The following is a 16,901-nucleotide window of genomic DNA, read 5'->3' on the forward strand; positions in this document are numbered from 1 at the left end:
AAAATAACTCGACTTCGTTTCAGCATGGTTTATTAAATATTTTAGGACCTTAGCCTACCTAGCGATGTAAATAATAAATAATGTGATGCTGTTTTGTTTTATTTACAGGCCTACTTGGTGAACAGCCTTAGACATTATTATCAAAACAGCAAAACTCTTCAAGCTGAAGAATGGCAGATGATCTTGACGATTTGCTGGATGAAGTTGAAACAAAATTTTGTGTTAAAAAGAAATCAGAAACTTCGGCATTAAATTTGGATAGAAGAAAGGGAAAGAATGAATTTGTTCATGTTGACCAGAAACAGAATCAAAGGAAACATCAAAGGTTATAATATTCTGAGAGGCGCTCATGAGAACTCCAAGCTTGTAATATCGCAGACAAATCAGTAGCATACGACAGTTTTATTTTTTAACAAACCATATGTAGGCCTAGTTCAGCTCTGAACGTAGGTCTCATTACACTCGGCCTCTACGTTCAGGGACTCTTCTATTGAATTCAGGGACTCTTCTATTGAATCCTTGTCGACAAGATTTGGTTTCCCAGTCAATTTTACTGGGCAACTTTTTACTGCTAAACGGTCGCGTGTCAGTCTCTGTGAATGCCTGAACAATATAAATGAACATCTTAGTGAGAAAATAAGACCTTGCTTACCTCGCTAGAGTCAGTATGAGTTCGTAACTTTGTGCATTACCCTTTCAATGATGTCCGCCAAGTCGGTTAGAGGACGGAAACATATTTTTTAACAGCGTGTACTTTATTGTCAAAGGGTTGAAAATTAGGCCGGGAGGCCTGTCTTACATTTTTCCCTTTATAACAGAAGTTAAAAGAAGTTAACAATAAAATTTGAATATGGAAGAGAAATATTTACAAAAGAATATTAACAAAATCACAACTGAATATAATAATTACAATCACAATATAATAAAGTTGTCACACACGAATCATATAATTATCATCTAATAATATGCTTAAGGTACATGTAAATAGAACAAACTAATTAATGAAAATGACCATAATATATTTCTTATGACCGCTCCCAATGTATATAAGTACTACTACAAAGAAGACTATACTGGGTCTCTATGTAGTTACAAATTTAAATAATCGCCATCGAAATGAATAATATGATTTACAATTTTTATGTAGATCCATCAAATTAAAAAGGCATTAGTAACTTTTGGAGATGTTTGCTATCGGTTGTGAATTTTTCTTCCTTTTGACACAATTTGACTACACAATTACATAGGGCATGTTCATATTAGATTGAATACCAGTAGAGTTGACTTTCAGTTGTACAAAAAAGTGTCAACTAAATTTTAAATGATTTATGATAACAAGAGGTGTGTTGTTTGATTCTAAATACGTTGTATGTATCAAAACATATTTACAGGGTAAGAAGTAAACTAGAGGAAGATGTTGATGATATTTTAGGTTTGGATGTAGATCTAGAAATTTCAGAAGATGGCCAAGAAAAGGTATAATTGAAACTAGACCAAAACAATCACAAACATTGAAAAAAGCTACCTTATTTGACCGATATTGGTTTCCCATGTGACTGACAATGGTTTCACAAAATCCCCATAGGCATAAGTGGGATCTGCAGCTCGCTTAAAATGCATTTTTTTTTATAATGTGGTATAAATGCTAACTACAATAATATAAGGTGTTAGTTTAATTTGCGATTTCAGAATTGCTATGGTGTGACGCAGAATCTGGTTTTGTCCTGCATCAATAAGTGGAATAGCTGAACATAGTGTAGCCTACTTTATCTCATGTTGTTGAAAGGAATAATATGATTATCCAGTATCATTTATGATTGTTATTAGTATTTATTAGGGTATCATAAATGAAAAATGAGGCTATGCCACATTTCTGGATTCAGTCAATGTTTTTTTTTACAGAGCTTTAAGATATTTATGTGCTTTAATTAACGAGACTGTTTATATTTTTTAAAAATAGAAACTTGTCATGTAAGCCTTTTTATACGCCCACATTGAAATGTGGTCGTATATTGTCGTTGCCCCCGTCTGTCCGTCCGGCGTCCACAATTGCTTGTGGACGCGCTAGAGGCTAAAGTTAATATCCGATTGACTTTAAATTTATATACAGTGTTTAAGGCCATGAAACGAAGAAGCCTATTGATTTTCAGCGATTTCCAATAATTACTGCCAGAGTAACGGCCCTTGATCACTTCAAAAAATCTTGTGGACGCTCTAGAGGCTAAAGTTAATATCCGATTGACTTTAAATTTATACACAGTGTTTAAGGTCATGAAGCGAAGAAGCCTATTGATTTTCAGCGATTTCCGATAATTACTGCCAGAGTTATGGCCCTTGACCACTTCAAAAAATCTTGTGGACGCTCTAGAGGTCAAAGTTAATATCCAATTGATGTTAAATTTATACACAGTGTTTAAGGTCATGAGACGAAGAAGCCTATTGATTTTCAGAGATTTTCAATAATTGGAGGCAGACCACCATTAAATTTCATCATCTCGGTACCCACGAATTGTAGTTCGTCTATTTATAGCAATTCTCTCTCTCTCTCTTTTCTCCCCTTTTGCATGCCCATTTGTGTTGATTTTTTGGTCTAGAATGGAAGAAGAGGGTTTGAATTAACATTTTCTGCCAGGTTTTGGTAAATATTCATGATTTTGAGGCTGAAGGATAAGAGGGTTATCAGGTTAGCTACGGCGATATGTACGGCAACTAGTTACATGTTTTTAGTATGCTTCTTCAAGTTTGTGTATCTCAAAATTTTGGTGGTCAACCTCATACAAATTTTAGTGCAAAGACATGACCATTTGTTCCTCTGTCTGTAGTGAAAAGCATTCAGCCCAACGAAAATTTGGGGAAAAGTTGGAGGTGGGCAAAGAGGCCAGAATTAACATTGAAGTCAATGGGGAAATTAATGGTGGTCTGCCTCCTATATGAAAACAACCTGACAGTGGATGAAAGGCCTAAATTTGATGATATGATCTCCAAATTGTCAGAAAATGTGATATATGGCATTTTGATAGTAAAAAATGTGAAATGGTAAAATTTCAAAAATATTTGACAAATTTGGGAGGGGAAATTTTGATTTTAGTCAAAATTTGGTGATTTTCAGTGTTTATTTACTTTTCAAAATTAGTGGAAAATATTTTAATGTATGATTTTTACTTTTCTGCATTATAATTGTTAAACGGGAAGAAAGTATCATAATTTCACTCAATTTTGCCTAAAAATCATGATAAATTGTCTGAAATTCTTCAGATTACCCCAATATTGCTGTCAAAATTTTAATTATTCATCTGTTGTAAAATGAACCAAAATGTCTTGCATGTCTTTATTTTCATTGTTAAATAACTTGGCAAGGATCCATGTGTTTGTCAGATATTGAAAAAGTATTCATGTGTTTGTCAAAAATTTAAAAATTAAGAAATTTAGTCATAATTATGTTCTGCTTAGGTGTGTTAGAATTTTCAAAACATGAGTGAACTGCATTTTGCTGCTGTTTTCCTCAGGCTTAACACAATTTTAATCTTTCAAAACCTGAAATTGTTGCATTTCCCTTCTCGAGAAAGTAAAATCTATGTGTTTGCAGGGAAATTTCTCTGTCTTCATTTCATTTAGACTGGCTCACCCTCCCCACCCCACCCCTTTTCTTGAAGATGATATTTGGATATTCAATTGAACATTTGTTGACTCCAAATTAGCAGTAATCTGATTTTGTGCTTGAATTGTAACCGAGCATTTTATTTGACACAAACAAATAGTTACATATAAGATTTCAAGGATTTCTAAGACTTTTTGTTTATGGTCAAACATGTAATCCTATGACATTTCTTCCAAATGAGTCCACACCCCAAAATGGATATGTTGTAGATGTGTTTTTTGCAGCTTAATGTTTTACATTTTGAATGTAAATCTATTATTTGTGGTGATCTTTGAAAATGTGGCACTTACAGGGCAATAAAATATTAATTAATAGCCTTTTCATACCCCTTTTATGCTTTGAATTATGTCAGAACTCCCTTTTTCCATCTCATTTTGTCAGGACATTGATGTAAAGATTAAAACAACTTGCTTCCACATAATATTTACACTATGTAATTTCAAGGATACCTCTGATTGTTAAAGTATTTTAAAAACTGAAATATTCCCATTTTTAAAAAAAAAAAATAGTGCTTTGCGACCCTTTTATTAGAGTGGCTGGTTGTCACCTAAATACAGCATTTATTTTACATTTATCAATCCATATTTTAATAAATAATTCATACTTCTTATAACAAACTGTGTTTATATGTATGTATATAAGCCAGGGATAGAAGTATTACTTATGTGGACACAAGTGGGATTTGTTACCACACCAACATTTTTAGGGGGTGGGCTTACAGGTTTCACTATAGTTCCTTACAGTTACCTTCAATGCAACAAATTTGAAGCTTGTCTTCCTGTATACCGGCCCAGGTTTCTAGAAATAAATGCTTTTCATCTCAGACTTTCCCAGAAATAGGGAAATATTAGCATTTTGAGGCATACAAAGTGTCAAAAATGGACCATTTTGTAGAAAAAGGTAAAAGAAAGTCAATTTTTGAAAAATATTCCAATATTTTGAATATTTTTGATGTGACTTGTCTGGAACTCTTTAAATCTTTTCGCAGAACTCACATTTCGACAAAATTAAGAAAGAATCTTCAATTCTAGAACAAAAGGCCCATGGACCTGAGCTGCAATCCGGTATACAAAACACTACATAACTTTAAAGGGTCACCATTTCTGCAGTAATTATTTTTTTCTGATTCTGTATTACAATAATGTTGCAAAAATAAATGTGAAGCTATAAAGAAAAGAATTTTGATGATATATGAACTTATAAAACCATATAGGAGGCAGACCACCATTAAATTTCATCATCTCGGTACCCACGAATTGTAGTTCGTCTATTTATAGCAATTCTCTCTCTCTCTCTTTTCTCCCCTTTGCATGCCCATTTGTGTTGATTTTTTGGTCTAGAATGGACGGAGAGGGTTTGAATTAACATTTTCTGCCAGGTTTTGGTAAATATTCATGATTTTGAGGTGGAAGGATAAGAGGGTTATCAGGTTAGCTACGGCGATATGTACGGCAACTAGTTACATGATTTTAGTATGCTTCTTCAAGTTTGTGTATCTCAAAATTTTGGTGGTCAACCTCATACAAATTTTAGTGCAAAGACATGACCATTTGTTCCTTTGTCTGTAGTGAAAAGCATTCAGCCCAACGAAAATTTGGGGAAAAGTTGGAGGTGGGCAAAGAGGCCAGAATTAACATTGAAGTCAATGGGGAAATTAATGGTGGTCTGCCTCCTATATGAAAACAACCTGACAGTGGATGAAAGGCCTAAATTTGATGATATGATCTCCAAATTGTCAGACAAGAGGCCAGAATTAACATTGAAGTCAATGGGGAAATTAATGGTGGTCTGCCTCCAATTACTGCCAGAGTTATGGCCCTTGATCACTTCAAAAAATCTTGTGGACGCTCTTAAGGCCAAAGTTAATATCCGATTGACTTTAAATTTATACACAGTGTTTAAGGTCATGAGTCGAAGAAGCCTATTGATTTTCAGCGATTTCCGATAATTACTGCCAGAGTTATGGCCCTTGATCACTTCAAATATCTTGTGGACGCTCTAGAGGCCAAAGTTAATATCCGATTGACTTTAAATTTATACACTGTGTTTAAGGTCATGAGTCGAAGAAGCCTATTGATTTTCAGCGATTTCCGATAATTACTGCCAGAGTTATGGCCCTTGATCACTTCAAAAAATCTTGTGGATGCTCTAGAGGCCAAAGTTAATATCCGATTGACTTTAAATTTATACACAGTGTTTAGGGTCATGAGACGAAGAAGCCTATTGATTTTCAGCAATTTCTGATAATTACTGCCAGAGTTATGGCCCTTGATCACTTCAAAATATCTTGTGGACGCTCTAGAGGCCAAAGTTAATATCCGATTGACTTAAAAGTTATACACTGTGTTTAAGGTCATGAGACGAAGAAGCCTATTGATTTTCAGTGATTTCTGATAATTACTACCAGAGTTATGGCCCTTGATCACTTCAAAAAATCTTATGGACGCTCTAGAGGTCAAAGTTAATATCCGATTGAGTTTAAATTTATACACAGTGTTTAAGGTCATGAGACGAAGAAGTTTATTCATATTCAGCCATTTTCGATAATTACTGCCAGTGTTATGGCCCTTGATCACTTCAAAAAATCTTGTAAATGCTCTAGAGGCTGAAGTTAATATCCGATTGACTTTAAATTTATACACAGTGTTAAAGGTCATTAGACGAAGAAGCCTATTGATTTTCAGCGATTTCCGATAATTACTGCCAGAGTTATGACCCTTGATCACTTTGAAAAATCTTGTGGACGCTCTAGAGGCTAAAGTTAATATCCGATTGAGTTTAAATTTATACACAGTGTTTAAGGTCATGAGACGAAGAAGTTGATTCATTTACAGCGATTTTCGATAATTACTGCCAGAGTTATGGCCCTTGATCACTTCAAAAAATCTTTTAAATGCTCTAGAGGCTAAAGTTAATATCCGATTGACTTTAAATTGATACAGAGTGTTTGAGGTCATGAGACGAAGTTATGACCCTTGATCACTTTTAAAAACCTTGTGACCCTCTAGAAGCTAAAGTTATCATCCGATTGACTTCAGATTCATACACAGAATGTAAGGTCTTGAGACAAACAAGTATATTGATTTTCAATGAATTTTTATGACTTGAACAGCTAAATCCATGATGTTAAAAGTTTCCTATACTAAACGTTTAGCATGGGGCAAAACTTTATAAAAACCAAACAAATTCTAATGGTTTTCTGATAATTACTTAATGAGTTGTTACTCTTAATCAGATTTTAATGTATTATAAATGTTTCATTACCGAAAAAAGTAAAAATATGTGACAACTCTTGTTGACTGCCCGGACGAGTTAGCTGCTGTGGGCGTATGTTTCGTTACCTGGCAACCTATCTTCAGTGATTTTCGATATTTACTGCCACAGTTATGGCCCTTGATCACTTTGAAAAATCTTGTGGACGCACTAGAGGCCAAAGTCAATATATATGTTGTTTGATAATCTTTTCAGCCATGTGAAAATAAGTCTTCTACTTCTAGTATACAGTCAAACACTCCATTCACTATTCCTGCCAAAAAGTGAGTAAAATATACTTATTAGGAACCTTTCGCATCGGTACAAAAACGAATACGAAAACGAAAGCGTCATTGATTCGTGTGTACTTGTGACGTCAATCCGTAATGGATGTTCGGCCAGTGAAAAACGTTAGGCGTATGGAGCTGGATTTACGTAGGTATGCAAACGAATATGTTTCTTGTCTCATATATTGAATTTTCCACCATTTTTCGAGGCTTTGTGTATATTGTTCCTTTTTTATCTACGTAGAATGTGCTCAACAGCAATATTCTGTTTGATTTGTTGTACATCTGCCAAAAAATCGATTGAAAACTTTGCCTTGGCCGAGAAGTTCATGGAGTGGAAATTAACGCCATTTAGCCATTATCGTACATCGGATTGTGAAACCGCGTGTAAGAGGATATGAAAACGAAAACGAACATATGTTCGTTTTGGTGTTCGTTTTCGTACTGATGCGAAAGGTCCCTATTGTATTATCTTGCAACTTTCAGAAATAAAGATAACACATTAATTAAAGCTAAATAAGAAAACCCAAAGCAATATTTTGAAACATAATTTTATCAAAAAAATGTTTGACATCTGTCAGAATCAATGGGTAAGAAATTATATCTTGATTACGTGTGTTACTTTACATTATTTTGTCTGATGTGTCTAAATGAAAAGTTCTGTCGACTTTAAGCATTTTCTGATACATGTAATTACTTATATAATTATTGTTCTTGATAATACCAATGATATTATACAGTATAAAGGCTTGTACGACATAGCTCATGTTTAGTTGCCTGGCAACCTAGCTTTGTTGTGATCTCTTAGGTACCAAAGAACACTTTTCTGCTCATAATTTTTGCTAAATTTAAATGAGCTAAATGTTTGTTTTCATTCTAGCACTTTTTATTGTAACTCAATACTTTTTAGCCCTTATTTGTGAACAATTCTACTAATGCAAGTTTTAGTGGTCTGCTGATATGCTTGCCTTTTTATATGCCCACACTGAAATGTGGGCATATATTGTCATTGCCCCTGTCTGTCCGTCGGTCTGGTGTCCACAAGCAATTTTGAGAAACTTCCGATCTATAGAAACAGGTAACACAAACCAATTACAGATGGTTGTTTGATGGGATCAATTTCAATTTTGACTAAGTCAAAATGATGCATTTGATGTTTTTTTGAAATTGTAGTCTATTAATTATTGTACACAAGTAATTGTGGGCACTCTAGAGGCTAAAGTTAATATCATGTTGACTTTAAATTTATACAGTGTTTAAAGGGACAATAACACTCTTGCTGGCTTGAAAGCTCCAGAAAATAATTAATATCTCTATCTAAGTACTAGATGTTTAAGTGTCCTACCTGTTGTGTAAATTATCCATTACATCCTATTTTACTTGTCCAGAGGGTTCAAAAATATTTTTAAATCGAAGTTTCATTTGAAAAGGTTTACGTTAGATGTTTCAAACCATTATGTTGAATTTTTCAAAATTTTTAAATAAGGTGTGTTAAGATGAAATTTGTATTATCAATTAATTGAAATATTCTAAAATAGTACAATTTGTTGACCAGAATAAAGATTGGGACATATTATTCAGTTACAACAAGAGTGGTATTGAGCCTTTAAGGTCATGAGATGAAGAAGTCTATTGATTTTCAATGATTTCAACTTGAACAGCTAAATCCATGATATTAAAGGTTTTGTATACTAGACGTTAACATGTTGCAGAACTAGAAGCCAAACAAATTCTAAAGATTTCTGATAATTACTTAATGGGTTTTACTCTTAGTCAGATTTTAGTGTGCTGTAAATGTTGGTTTTTTTACCAACAAAAGAAAAAATATGTGACACTGACATCCCTTGTTGACTGCCCAGACGACTTTGCTGCTGTGGGTGTATGGTTCGTTGCCTGGCAATCTCTCATTGATAATATAAATTATTGACGTTTTTTTCTATGGGCAGCTAATTATCTTAATTAATATTAAATATTCTTCATTTTTTCCAGATGTTTCCCTATATATTTTGGAGGAACATTGTGTGACCAGGGCTTGGGAAGTAGTGTAAATAAAAGGTAATAACACTTAGGAAGAGGGGATTTTTGTAAACTAAATGTATTTATTAGATTTACACATAAGAACTAACTACTAAATTTGCAAAAATTAAACAGATTCTTAATTTATGGAGCAAAGAGAATTTAATCCCCAGACTTTGATTATTGTGTTTGATTACATCTCGATTCTACTCACATCATATCTGTTATTGAAACTGACAGAATTATAATAAAACTCAATTCTGTGTCACTCCATTAGGGTTCTTTTCCCAAATCATAATTGAGAACCCCAAATTTTGATGTTTAAAGTTGTAATACAATCCCTAGTATGTGCATTAATTAGTGTTCATTCCAAGAGGAAGGTTGATTATAATATTTGTTAGTTTGTTAAGTTATGCGTCCTTTAAATATTCACTTTTCTTATTTACAGGATATGTGATAAATTACGCTGTACTTCATGTGATTTTAAAGTGGCTATATTCTCTGACTATGAATGGAATCCAAAAACAGATTATCTTTTTCTACGTAATAATGCTCCAGATTTTCAAAAATTGAAATCTAATCTCAAAAGAAAGAAAGGTAAAAGTATAGTAGTATACCAGCATTATCAAGGTCTCCCAATATTTTGATAGTTAAATCAGTACAGTTTTAATATATTTTTACTAGTATGATTAATAATATAATTGATAGTTAAAGATACATTATGGGAGATTTTTATAGAGAGTTGGCCATTCTTGCTATAACAGTTCAAAAGTAGATGATGAAAGAAGAATATATTGAAAATTTCAGTCAAATTACTTTATTCTGAACATAGTTATCATTGTTGTAATATTTGATTAGAAATGGTAGTGAAATGTGCCTTCACCTTGGCCGATCGTTTGATTGACAGGCGTTAACTCCACCTACATATCTCGATTATCAAGTAAAGTTTTCAATGGCATGTGGAAACGCTTTACAGCGGCCTCGCTAAGTACACTCTATCATTTAGCCTCGATCTAACTGACGTATTCTAATCAGGGTGTGCCATATTTGAATTTATCAATAAGTGAAATCCTATTTCAATCCGAGCTGTAGCCGAGTCATCCGTGGGTCTACAGAGTTGATTTTGGGCTTGTTGTTTAAATAAAGATCTAATTTATAATTTCTATAACATCTGAAGCCTAAATTAAGACTTGCAATAATCAGATTTTGCTCTTGCATAATGTATGTTTAAGTAAGTACAGAAATAATAATTACATATTTGATAGTGCAATGAATAATAATATAATTGATATTTAAATAAGAACAGTAATATTATATTTGATAGTTAAATGATTAATAATATAATTGATAGCAAAATAAATACAGTAATAATATAGTTGATAGTTAAATGATTAATAATATAATTGATAACTAAATAAGTAATGATGAATTTCATAAGTCAAACGAGTACCAGTGATGAAAACTTTGGTAAAGCAATGAAGAAAGTAAATTGACACAAAACTGTTAAATTTGATGGATCTTTTGATATATGTAAGCTTATATTGCTGTACAGAGTTATCTAAACATGAACTATATTTAGCTGCACTCAGGTGAAGGTTAACAGTAAAAACACCACTTGTCTGACAGCAGTCCAAGTTCTGTATGTGAAAGCCTTTCATCTGTTCAACTTGAGAGAGAGAGAGAGAGAAATGGGTTTTTACATCCACTCGACACAAACTAGGTCATTTCGGGACTAACATATGGTTTAATTTTATTTCAATAATTCGCTTGCGCATAGGGGTCTTTAGCAGTGGGAGGAAACCCACAAGGTTGGACAGGCTACCCTACTCCTTGTCACATACAACCGTGGATTCGAAACCACGCCAGTCGACTCAATGACAGACTTTATGATACAGTGCGCGCACGCTAACCATTCAGCCATCCAACCCCCCTGTTGAACTTGAAGTTGGGTCATTTCAGATTGCGTATTCATGGCTTGCTTATCATTAATTATTAGAATTTGAATGATTTATTTGTAAGATTAACTACCATAAAGATCTCTAGGCATTGTATTTGTATCAATATTAGCATTTTTATATAAGAAAATAACCAAATATAATTTATTAATTTTGTCAATATCCTTTTGTCATGCAAAGGGGGGTTGGATGGCTGAATGGTTAGCACATGCACTGTATCCTAAGGTCTGTCATTGAGTCAATTGGGGTGGTTTCGAATCCCCGGATGTACATGACAAGGAGTAGGATTGCCTGTCCAACCTCGTGGGTTTTCTCCTGGTCCTCTGGTTTCCTCCCACTGCTAAAGACCCCTATGCGCAAGCGAATTTTTGAAATGAAATTGAACCGAACCATGTGTTAGTCCTGAAATGACCTCGTTGGTGTCGAGTGGAAATTAAACCCCATTTCTCTCTCTCTAATTCTCTCTTTCATGCAAAATGTGTTACATGAATTTACATGTAATGCTAAATTCTTATTAGTTTATTTAAATCTCTCCTTTTGTAATTAATGCTAATTTTAATGACTATTGTTATATTGAATGTATTTTAGGGAGTTGTGCTTATAGTTGTCAGTGTAGTTGGCAAAATGTTCACGAACTTACAGAACTGAAAGATCCAAAGTTAAAGTGGGTGTGTGGAAAACATTGATGAAATTGTTTGTAAAGAAAGAAAAAATTGCAGTCAAACACCAGAAATATATACTTTTCAAAAAAAGTAGAGGATATTCAGAAACAATACAAAACTGCAGAAATGCACTGCTGTTTTTATTTTAGATAACCAGTGTATGTTAATAACAGGCCAATTGCCTACACATGAACATAAACAGTTCATATGCGCGGCTTATCTGACGGCCCCTCCCACGTGTACCGCCCTATTGCGTGTCGCACGTACAGCTCAGTGGTTCTGTTGGGGTGTTAAGTTCTTCGTCTGTGAACATACTCTCAAACCATGTCAAATGTCCATGGCTATTTATCATATCGCAACCTGCATAGGTATTTGCATTTCGGTATCCCCTACTTTTTTTTGAAGAGTATATTATAATATAGTCTTACTATATAGTTTTAAACCGTCCATACTTTACAACTGTGAAACCCTCTCTACTTCCAATGGGCACACTTTCTAATTTGATCTTTATTTCATTTATATACTTATGTAAAGTCTGATTTGAGATTTGAGTCATTGTGATTGGCTAAAACAATATTTGCAAAATAAAAAGCATCTCTTCATTGGCTAAATGAGAGGTTATGTCAGCTTAATCCAACTAAACTTCTGAAGATTGTTAGATTATATTGCAGCCAGAATGTTAACCCACATACCGGTAATTTAAAGATAGTCATCCAGGCAGTCAACAAATATTGTCGCATATTTTTTCTTTTGTCAGTAATGAGAACATTTACAACACATGTAAATCTGATGACGAGTAATAACCCATCTAGTAATTAAATCATAAGAATGTGTTTCAATTGTTTGTTTCATGACCCTAAACAATTTATATTAACTTTAGCCTCTAGAGTGAATGAATGAATGAAATGGGAGTTTTAGCCTCTAGAGCGACCACAAGATTTTTCAAAGTGATCAAGGGCTTTAACTCTGGCAGTAATTATCTGAAATCATTGAAAATTAGTAGGATTCTGTGTATAAGTTTAAAGTCAATCAGATATTAACTTTAGCCTCAAGAGCTTCTACAAGATTTTTCAAAGTCATCAAGGGCCATAACTCTGGCAGTAATTATCGGAAAGCGGTGAAAATCAATAGGCTTCTTCGTCTCATGACCTTAAACACTGGGTATAAATTTAAAGTCAATCGCATATTAACTTGAGCCTCTAGAGCCAGTAATCAAGGGCCATAACTCTGGCAGTAATTAATGAAAATCGCTGCAAATCAATAGGCTTCTTCATCTCATGACCTTAAACACTACGTATAAATTTTAAGTCAATCGGATGTTAACTTTAGCCTCTAGAGTGTCCACAACGAATGGGGGCGACAACAATATATGACCTCATTTCAATGTGTCCGTATAAAAAGAAATAAAATTGACCTACTAGTATATGGTTGAGATTTTAGATGAGATCATCCTCAAATGATATTTGACATATCATGCACAATGTAGAAATTGATTGTAATGTAACCGCAAATTAATTTCAACATAAAATACTGATATTATTACTATGTGTTGGTATTATTATATAGATAATACATTAAGCTTAATTGTAGGCCCGACAAAATAGAGATTTATACATATCACAATACTCCTCTCAGTGTTTTGTTTAATTAGACCTAATCCCACTTAACACTGCCTTAATGAAAGGAAATTTCTGTTCCAAATTATGATTGGTCAATAGTCCCATTAACAACCAATAACTAACTGCGTAAAAATATCATTCAAGTTTAAACAGAGCTCCAAATATGTTTACATAACATTATGTCATGACTCACGAAATTTATTATGCCCAATTAACCATTGCATAAAAACTAATTGCGTGACAAACGAGGCTATTAAAACGGCTACAATGTAAACAATACTGTTTGGAGACGAACAATACTGTCCAAATTTTTAGGGAAGACCTCAGATTAAACAAAGGGCTGTCATGTTGCTGTACTTAGGAGAGATTTGACTGAACGGGAAGAATAGGCACACTCCCTCAAAAACTCAAGTATCAGAAGTCAATTCAGTAATGGCCAAAGAGGGATTTCATGGGCCATTGCTTCAGGAATATGACATATCATTATATTCACAATCTTTTTCTCATTCAGCACCTACAGTCATTGAAAAATAAATTATTCCCCTTTTATAAAGAATACTGTAGAGCATGTTTTGTTTCCAAATATTAAATTGCCACATAATCTTCCAAAAGTAGCAATAGTAACAGTTACAAATAGATCATGATATGAAAAGTTGAATGTATTTTGTATGGTATTAGTAACAGTGAGTATGAATGTAATCTCAAATACAAGTATAAATGTAATAATATCAAATGTAAAATAAATAAATGTAATATGAAATATGTCTGAATATAACATCAAGTACATGCACGAATGTAATAACAAATACATACATGTATGTGATATTGTATCGCACAGTATGATGACTGCCAAAACATCTCATCTTATATTTCGCACCTACGCAGTTCCTTCTTCCTTCATGTGGAACATATTTGATAACATCTTTATTTTATCATGTTAATCATCTGGAACACTAAGCACTATAACTTTGACAAAGTATCTCATTACTTATGATAAATGTAAAGAATTAGGATAGAGATAAAAGTTCTGTTTGTTTAGTTTGTTGTTGTAGGAAGTCATAGATCACAATATTTATATTTAGTACTTGTATATAGTGTAACATTAATTATCATTCATAATGCATTGCATGCTAATTTCTATTCATAAGATTTCTAATTGATTTTGTACCGAGGTGGTTCACCCCATATTTTTGTTTTTAATTATCTAAGATGTTCAACCTAATTTTATGAAGCATAATTCATTTATGTGGCTGGCATGCTTAGATATGTAATGTTTAATAAAATTTAAAATTATTGTTGAGGTTATATTAGGTTTGTTTTAACATTGGAATATACATGTATGTTTTAGTAAAAAATGTCCCATCTAATAACTAAGACAATTGTAATGGGATCCCTGTATAATTATAAATTGTAATATTCTTTTAGAAAGTACAATATTAACATCATTGAACTTTTACACAATGAGAATAGATTGTGTAAGGTTCGAATACACTGAGCTGTATTTCTTTTCGTCCGTTTGACGTTTTTTGAGTTAGTGAGTAAAAGGGAACATAGACCAGCAGATCCCAGATTTTCTTGTGTCAATCCCCCTCTCAATGGTGCAGGAAGAGGTAAAAAATGAACAAGCGGTTGTCATGCAAGATACGCCCACATTTTGCAAAAGATGGACAGTAAACAAGCTAAGAAAAAAAAGCAATTTTTCGTAAAATCTGGGGACATAATCCAGAAAGTTGTGGTTCAATGAGCGCGAATATCAAAAGGAATCGAAATCTCTGGGATATAAACATATATTTTAAGTGTCATCAAAATCAGATAACCAGCGGCTGCCAGGCAGGATACGCCCACATTTTCGAGAGATAGAGAACAAGCTAAAAAGAAAGTGATTTTCCTACAATCAAGGGCCATAATTCAAGAAATTACAATTCGGTATGCGCAAATATCGAAAGGAACCGAGATCTTTGGGTTATAAACTTACATTTCAAGTTTCAACAAAATCGGATAAAAATTGTGACCTCTATAGGGTCCACAACCTTGATATACCATATTTTTACGCCATTTGAGAACGAAGTGCGGGCATTTTGTCTTTCAGTTTTGGGCCGATTTTCACGAAATTCGAACTTAGCCATCCTTAGGGTGTAACGGTGATATAATAATACGTTTTTTTTAAATCGGATAAAAATTATGACCTCTATAGGGTCCACAAGCTAAAAACGTGATTTTTCGTACAATCAGGGGCTATAATTCATGAAGTTACGGTCCCATATGCCCAAATATCGAAAGGAACCGAGATCTTTGGGTTATAAGCATACATTTCAAGTTTAAACCAAATCGGATAAAAATTATGACCTCTACAGTGTTCACAAGCTAAAAACATGATTTTTCGTACAATCCGGGGGCCATAATCCATGAAGTTAGAGTTAGATACATGCCAATATCGAAAGGAACCAATATCTTAGTGTGATAAACCTATATTTCAAGTTTCGTTGAAATCGGATAAAAATTGTGCCCTGTAGACTGTACACAAACAGCGGCGACGACGACAATAAACGTCCACATGAAAATTTGGGCGTATAAAAATTCTGACCTCTAGAGGTTCCACAACCTTGGTATTACATACATTTACACTATTTTCGTACAAGGAGCGGCCCTTTTGTCGGACAGTTTCAGTCTGATTTTCACAGAATTTGAACTCAACCATTATTAGGTTGTAACACTGATATATTTAAACATTTTTTTAAAAATCGGATAAAAATTGTGCAATCAGGGGCCATAATCCTGGAAGATACAATCCGTTGTGCGTGAATATCAAAAGGAACTGAGATTTTGGGAATATAAACATATATATTAAGTTTCATCAAAATCGGACAAAAATTGTGACCTTGATATTACATTTGTGTTCAAGGAGCAGCCATTTAGTAAGGCAGTTTCGGTCCGATTTTTACTAAACCATTATTAGGGTGTAAACGGTGATGCATTTAAAAGATTTTTAAAATCGGATAAAAATTGTGACCTATAGAGGGTCCACAAGCTAAAATCACAATTTTTGAGTACACTCAGGGGCCATAATCCAGGAACTTAAGGTTTGATATGCACGAATATTGAAAGCAACCGAGATCTTTGGGTCATAAACACATGTTTTAAGGTTCATCAAAATTGGATCAATATTGTGACCTCTAGAGGGTCCAAAAACTTGATATTACATACTAATTGCATACATAGAGCGGTTTTTCAAATCAGATAACAATTGTGACGTCTAGTGGGACCACAAGCTAAAAACGTGAGTTTTCATACAATCGGGGGCCATAATCCAGGAAGTTGCGGTCCGATATGCGCAAATATTGAAAGGAACCAAGATCTTTGGGTTATTATATACTTAGATTTCAAGGTTCATCTAAACTGGATAAAAATTGTGACCTCTAGAATGTCCACAAGCTAAAAACGTGATTTTTCGA

The 16,901-nt window shown here is 33.6% G+C and overlaps 1 protein-coding gene across 1 annotated transcript; it reads left to right on the top strand.

The window, feature by feature from the left end:
* The first annotated feature begins 40 nt into the window (after positions 1 to 40).
* On the top strand, positions 41 to 16,657 carry LOC126816587 (cilia- and flagella-associated protein 418). Its single transcript, XM_050543275.2, has 6 exons — positions 41 to 325; positions 1,392 to 1,476; positions 7,127 to 7,194; positions 9,187 to 9,252; positions 9,662 to 9,810; positions 11,757 to 16,657. The coding sequence occupies exons 1-6, from the start codon at positions 171 to 173 to the stop codon at positions 11,852 to 11,854; spliced, it is 621 nt and encodes a 206-aa protein (XP_050399232.1). The 5' UTR covers positions 41 to 170; the 3' UTR covers positions 11,855 to 16,657.
* Positions 16,658 to 16,901: the final 244 nt, after the last annotated feature.

Source organism: Patella vulgata, chromosome 3 (assembly GCF_932274485.2).
Source record: "Patella vulgata chromosome 3, xgPatVulg1.2, whole genome shotgun sequence".
Taxonomy (NCBI): Eukaryota; Metazoa; Mollusca; class Gastropoda; family Patellidae; genus Patella; species Patella vulgata.

What these genes read in the sequence shown, in the direction of transcription:
- LOC126816587 (XM_050543275.2), top strand. Translation starts at nt 171, where the DNA reads ATGGCAGATGATCTTGACGATTTGCTGGATGAAGTTGAAACAAAATTT. An exon ending in GGAAGTAGTGTAAATAAAAG is followed by an intron (nt 9,253 to 9,661) that starts GTAATAACACTT and finishes TCTTATTTACAG; the next exon opens with GATATGTGATAAATTACGCT. An exon ending in TAATCTCAAAAGAAAGAAAG is followed by an intron (nt 9,811 to 11,756) that starts GTAAAAGTATAG and finishes AATGTATTTTAG; the next exon opens with GGAGTTGTGCTTATAGTTGT.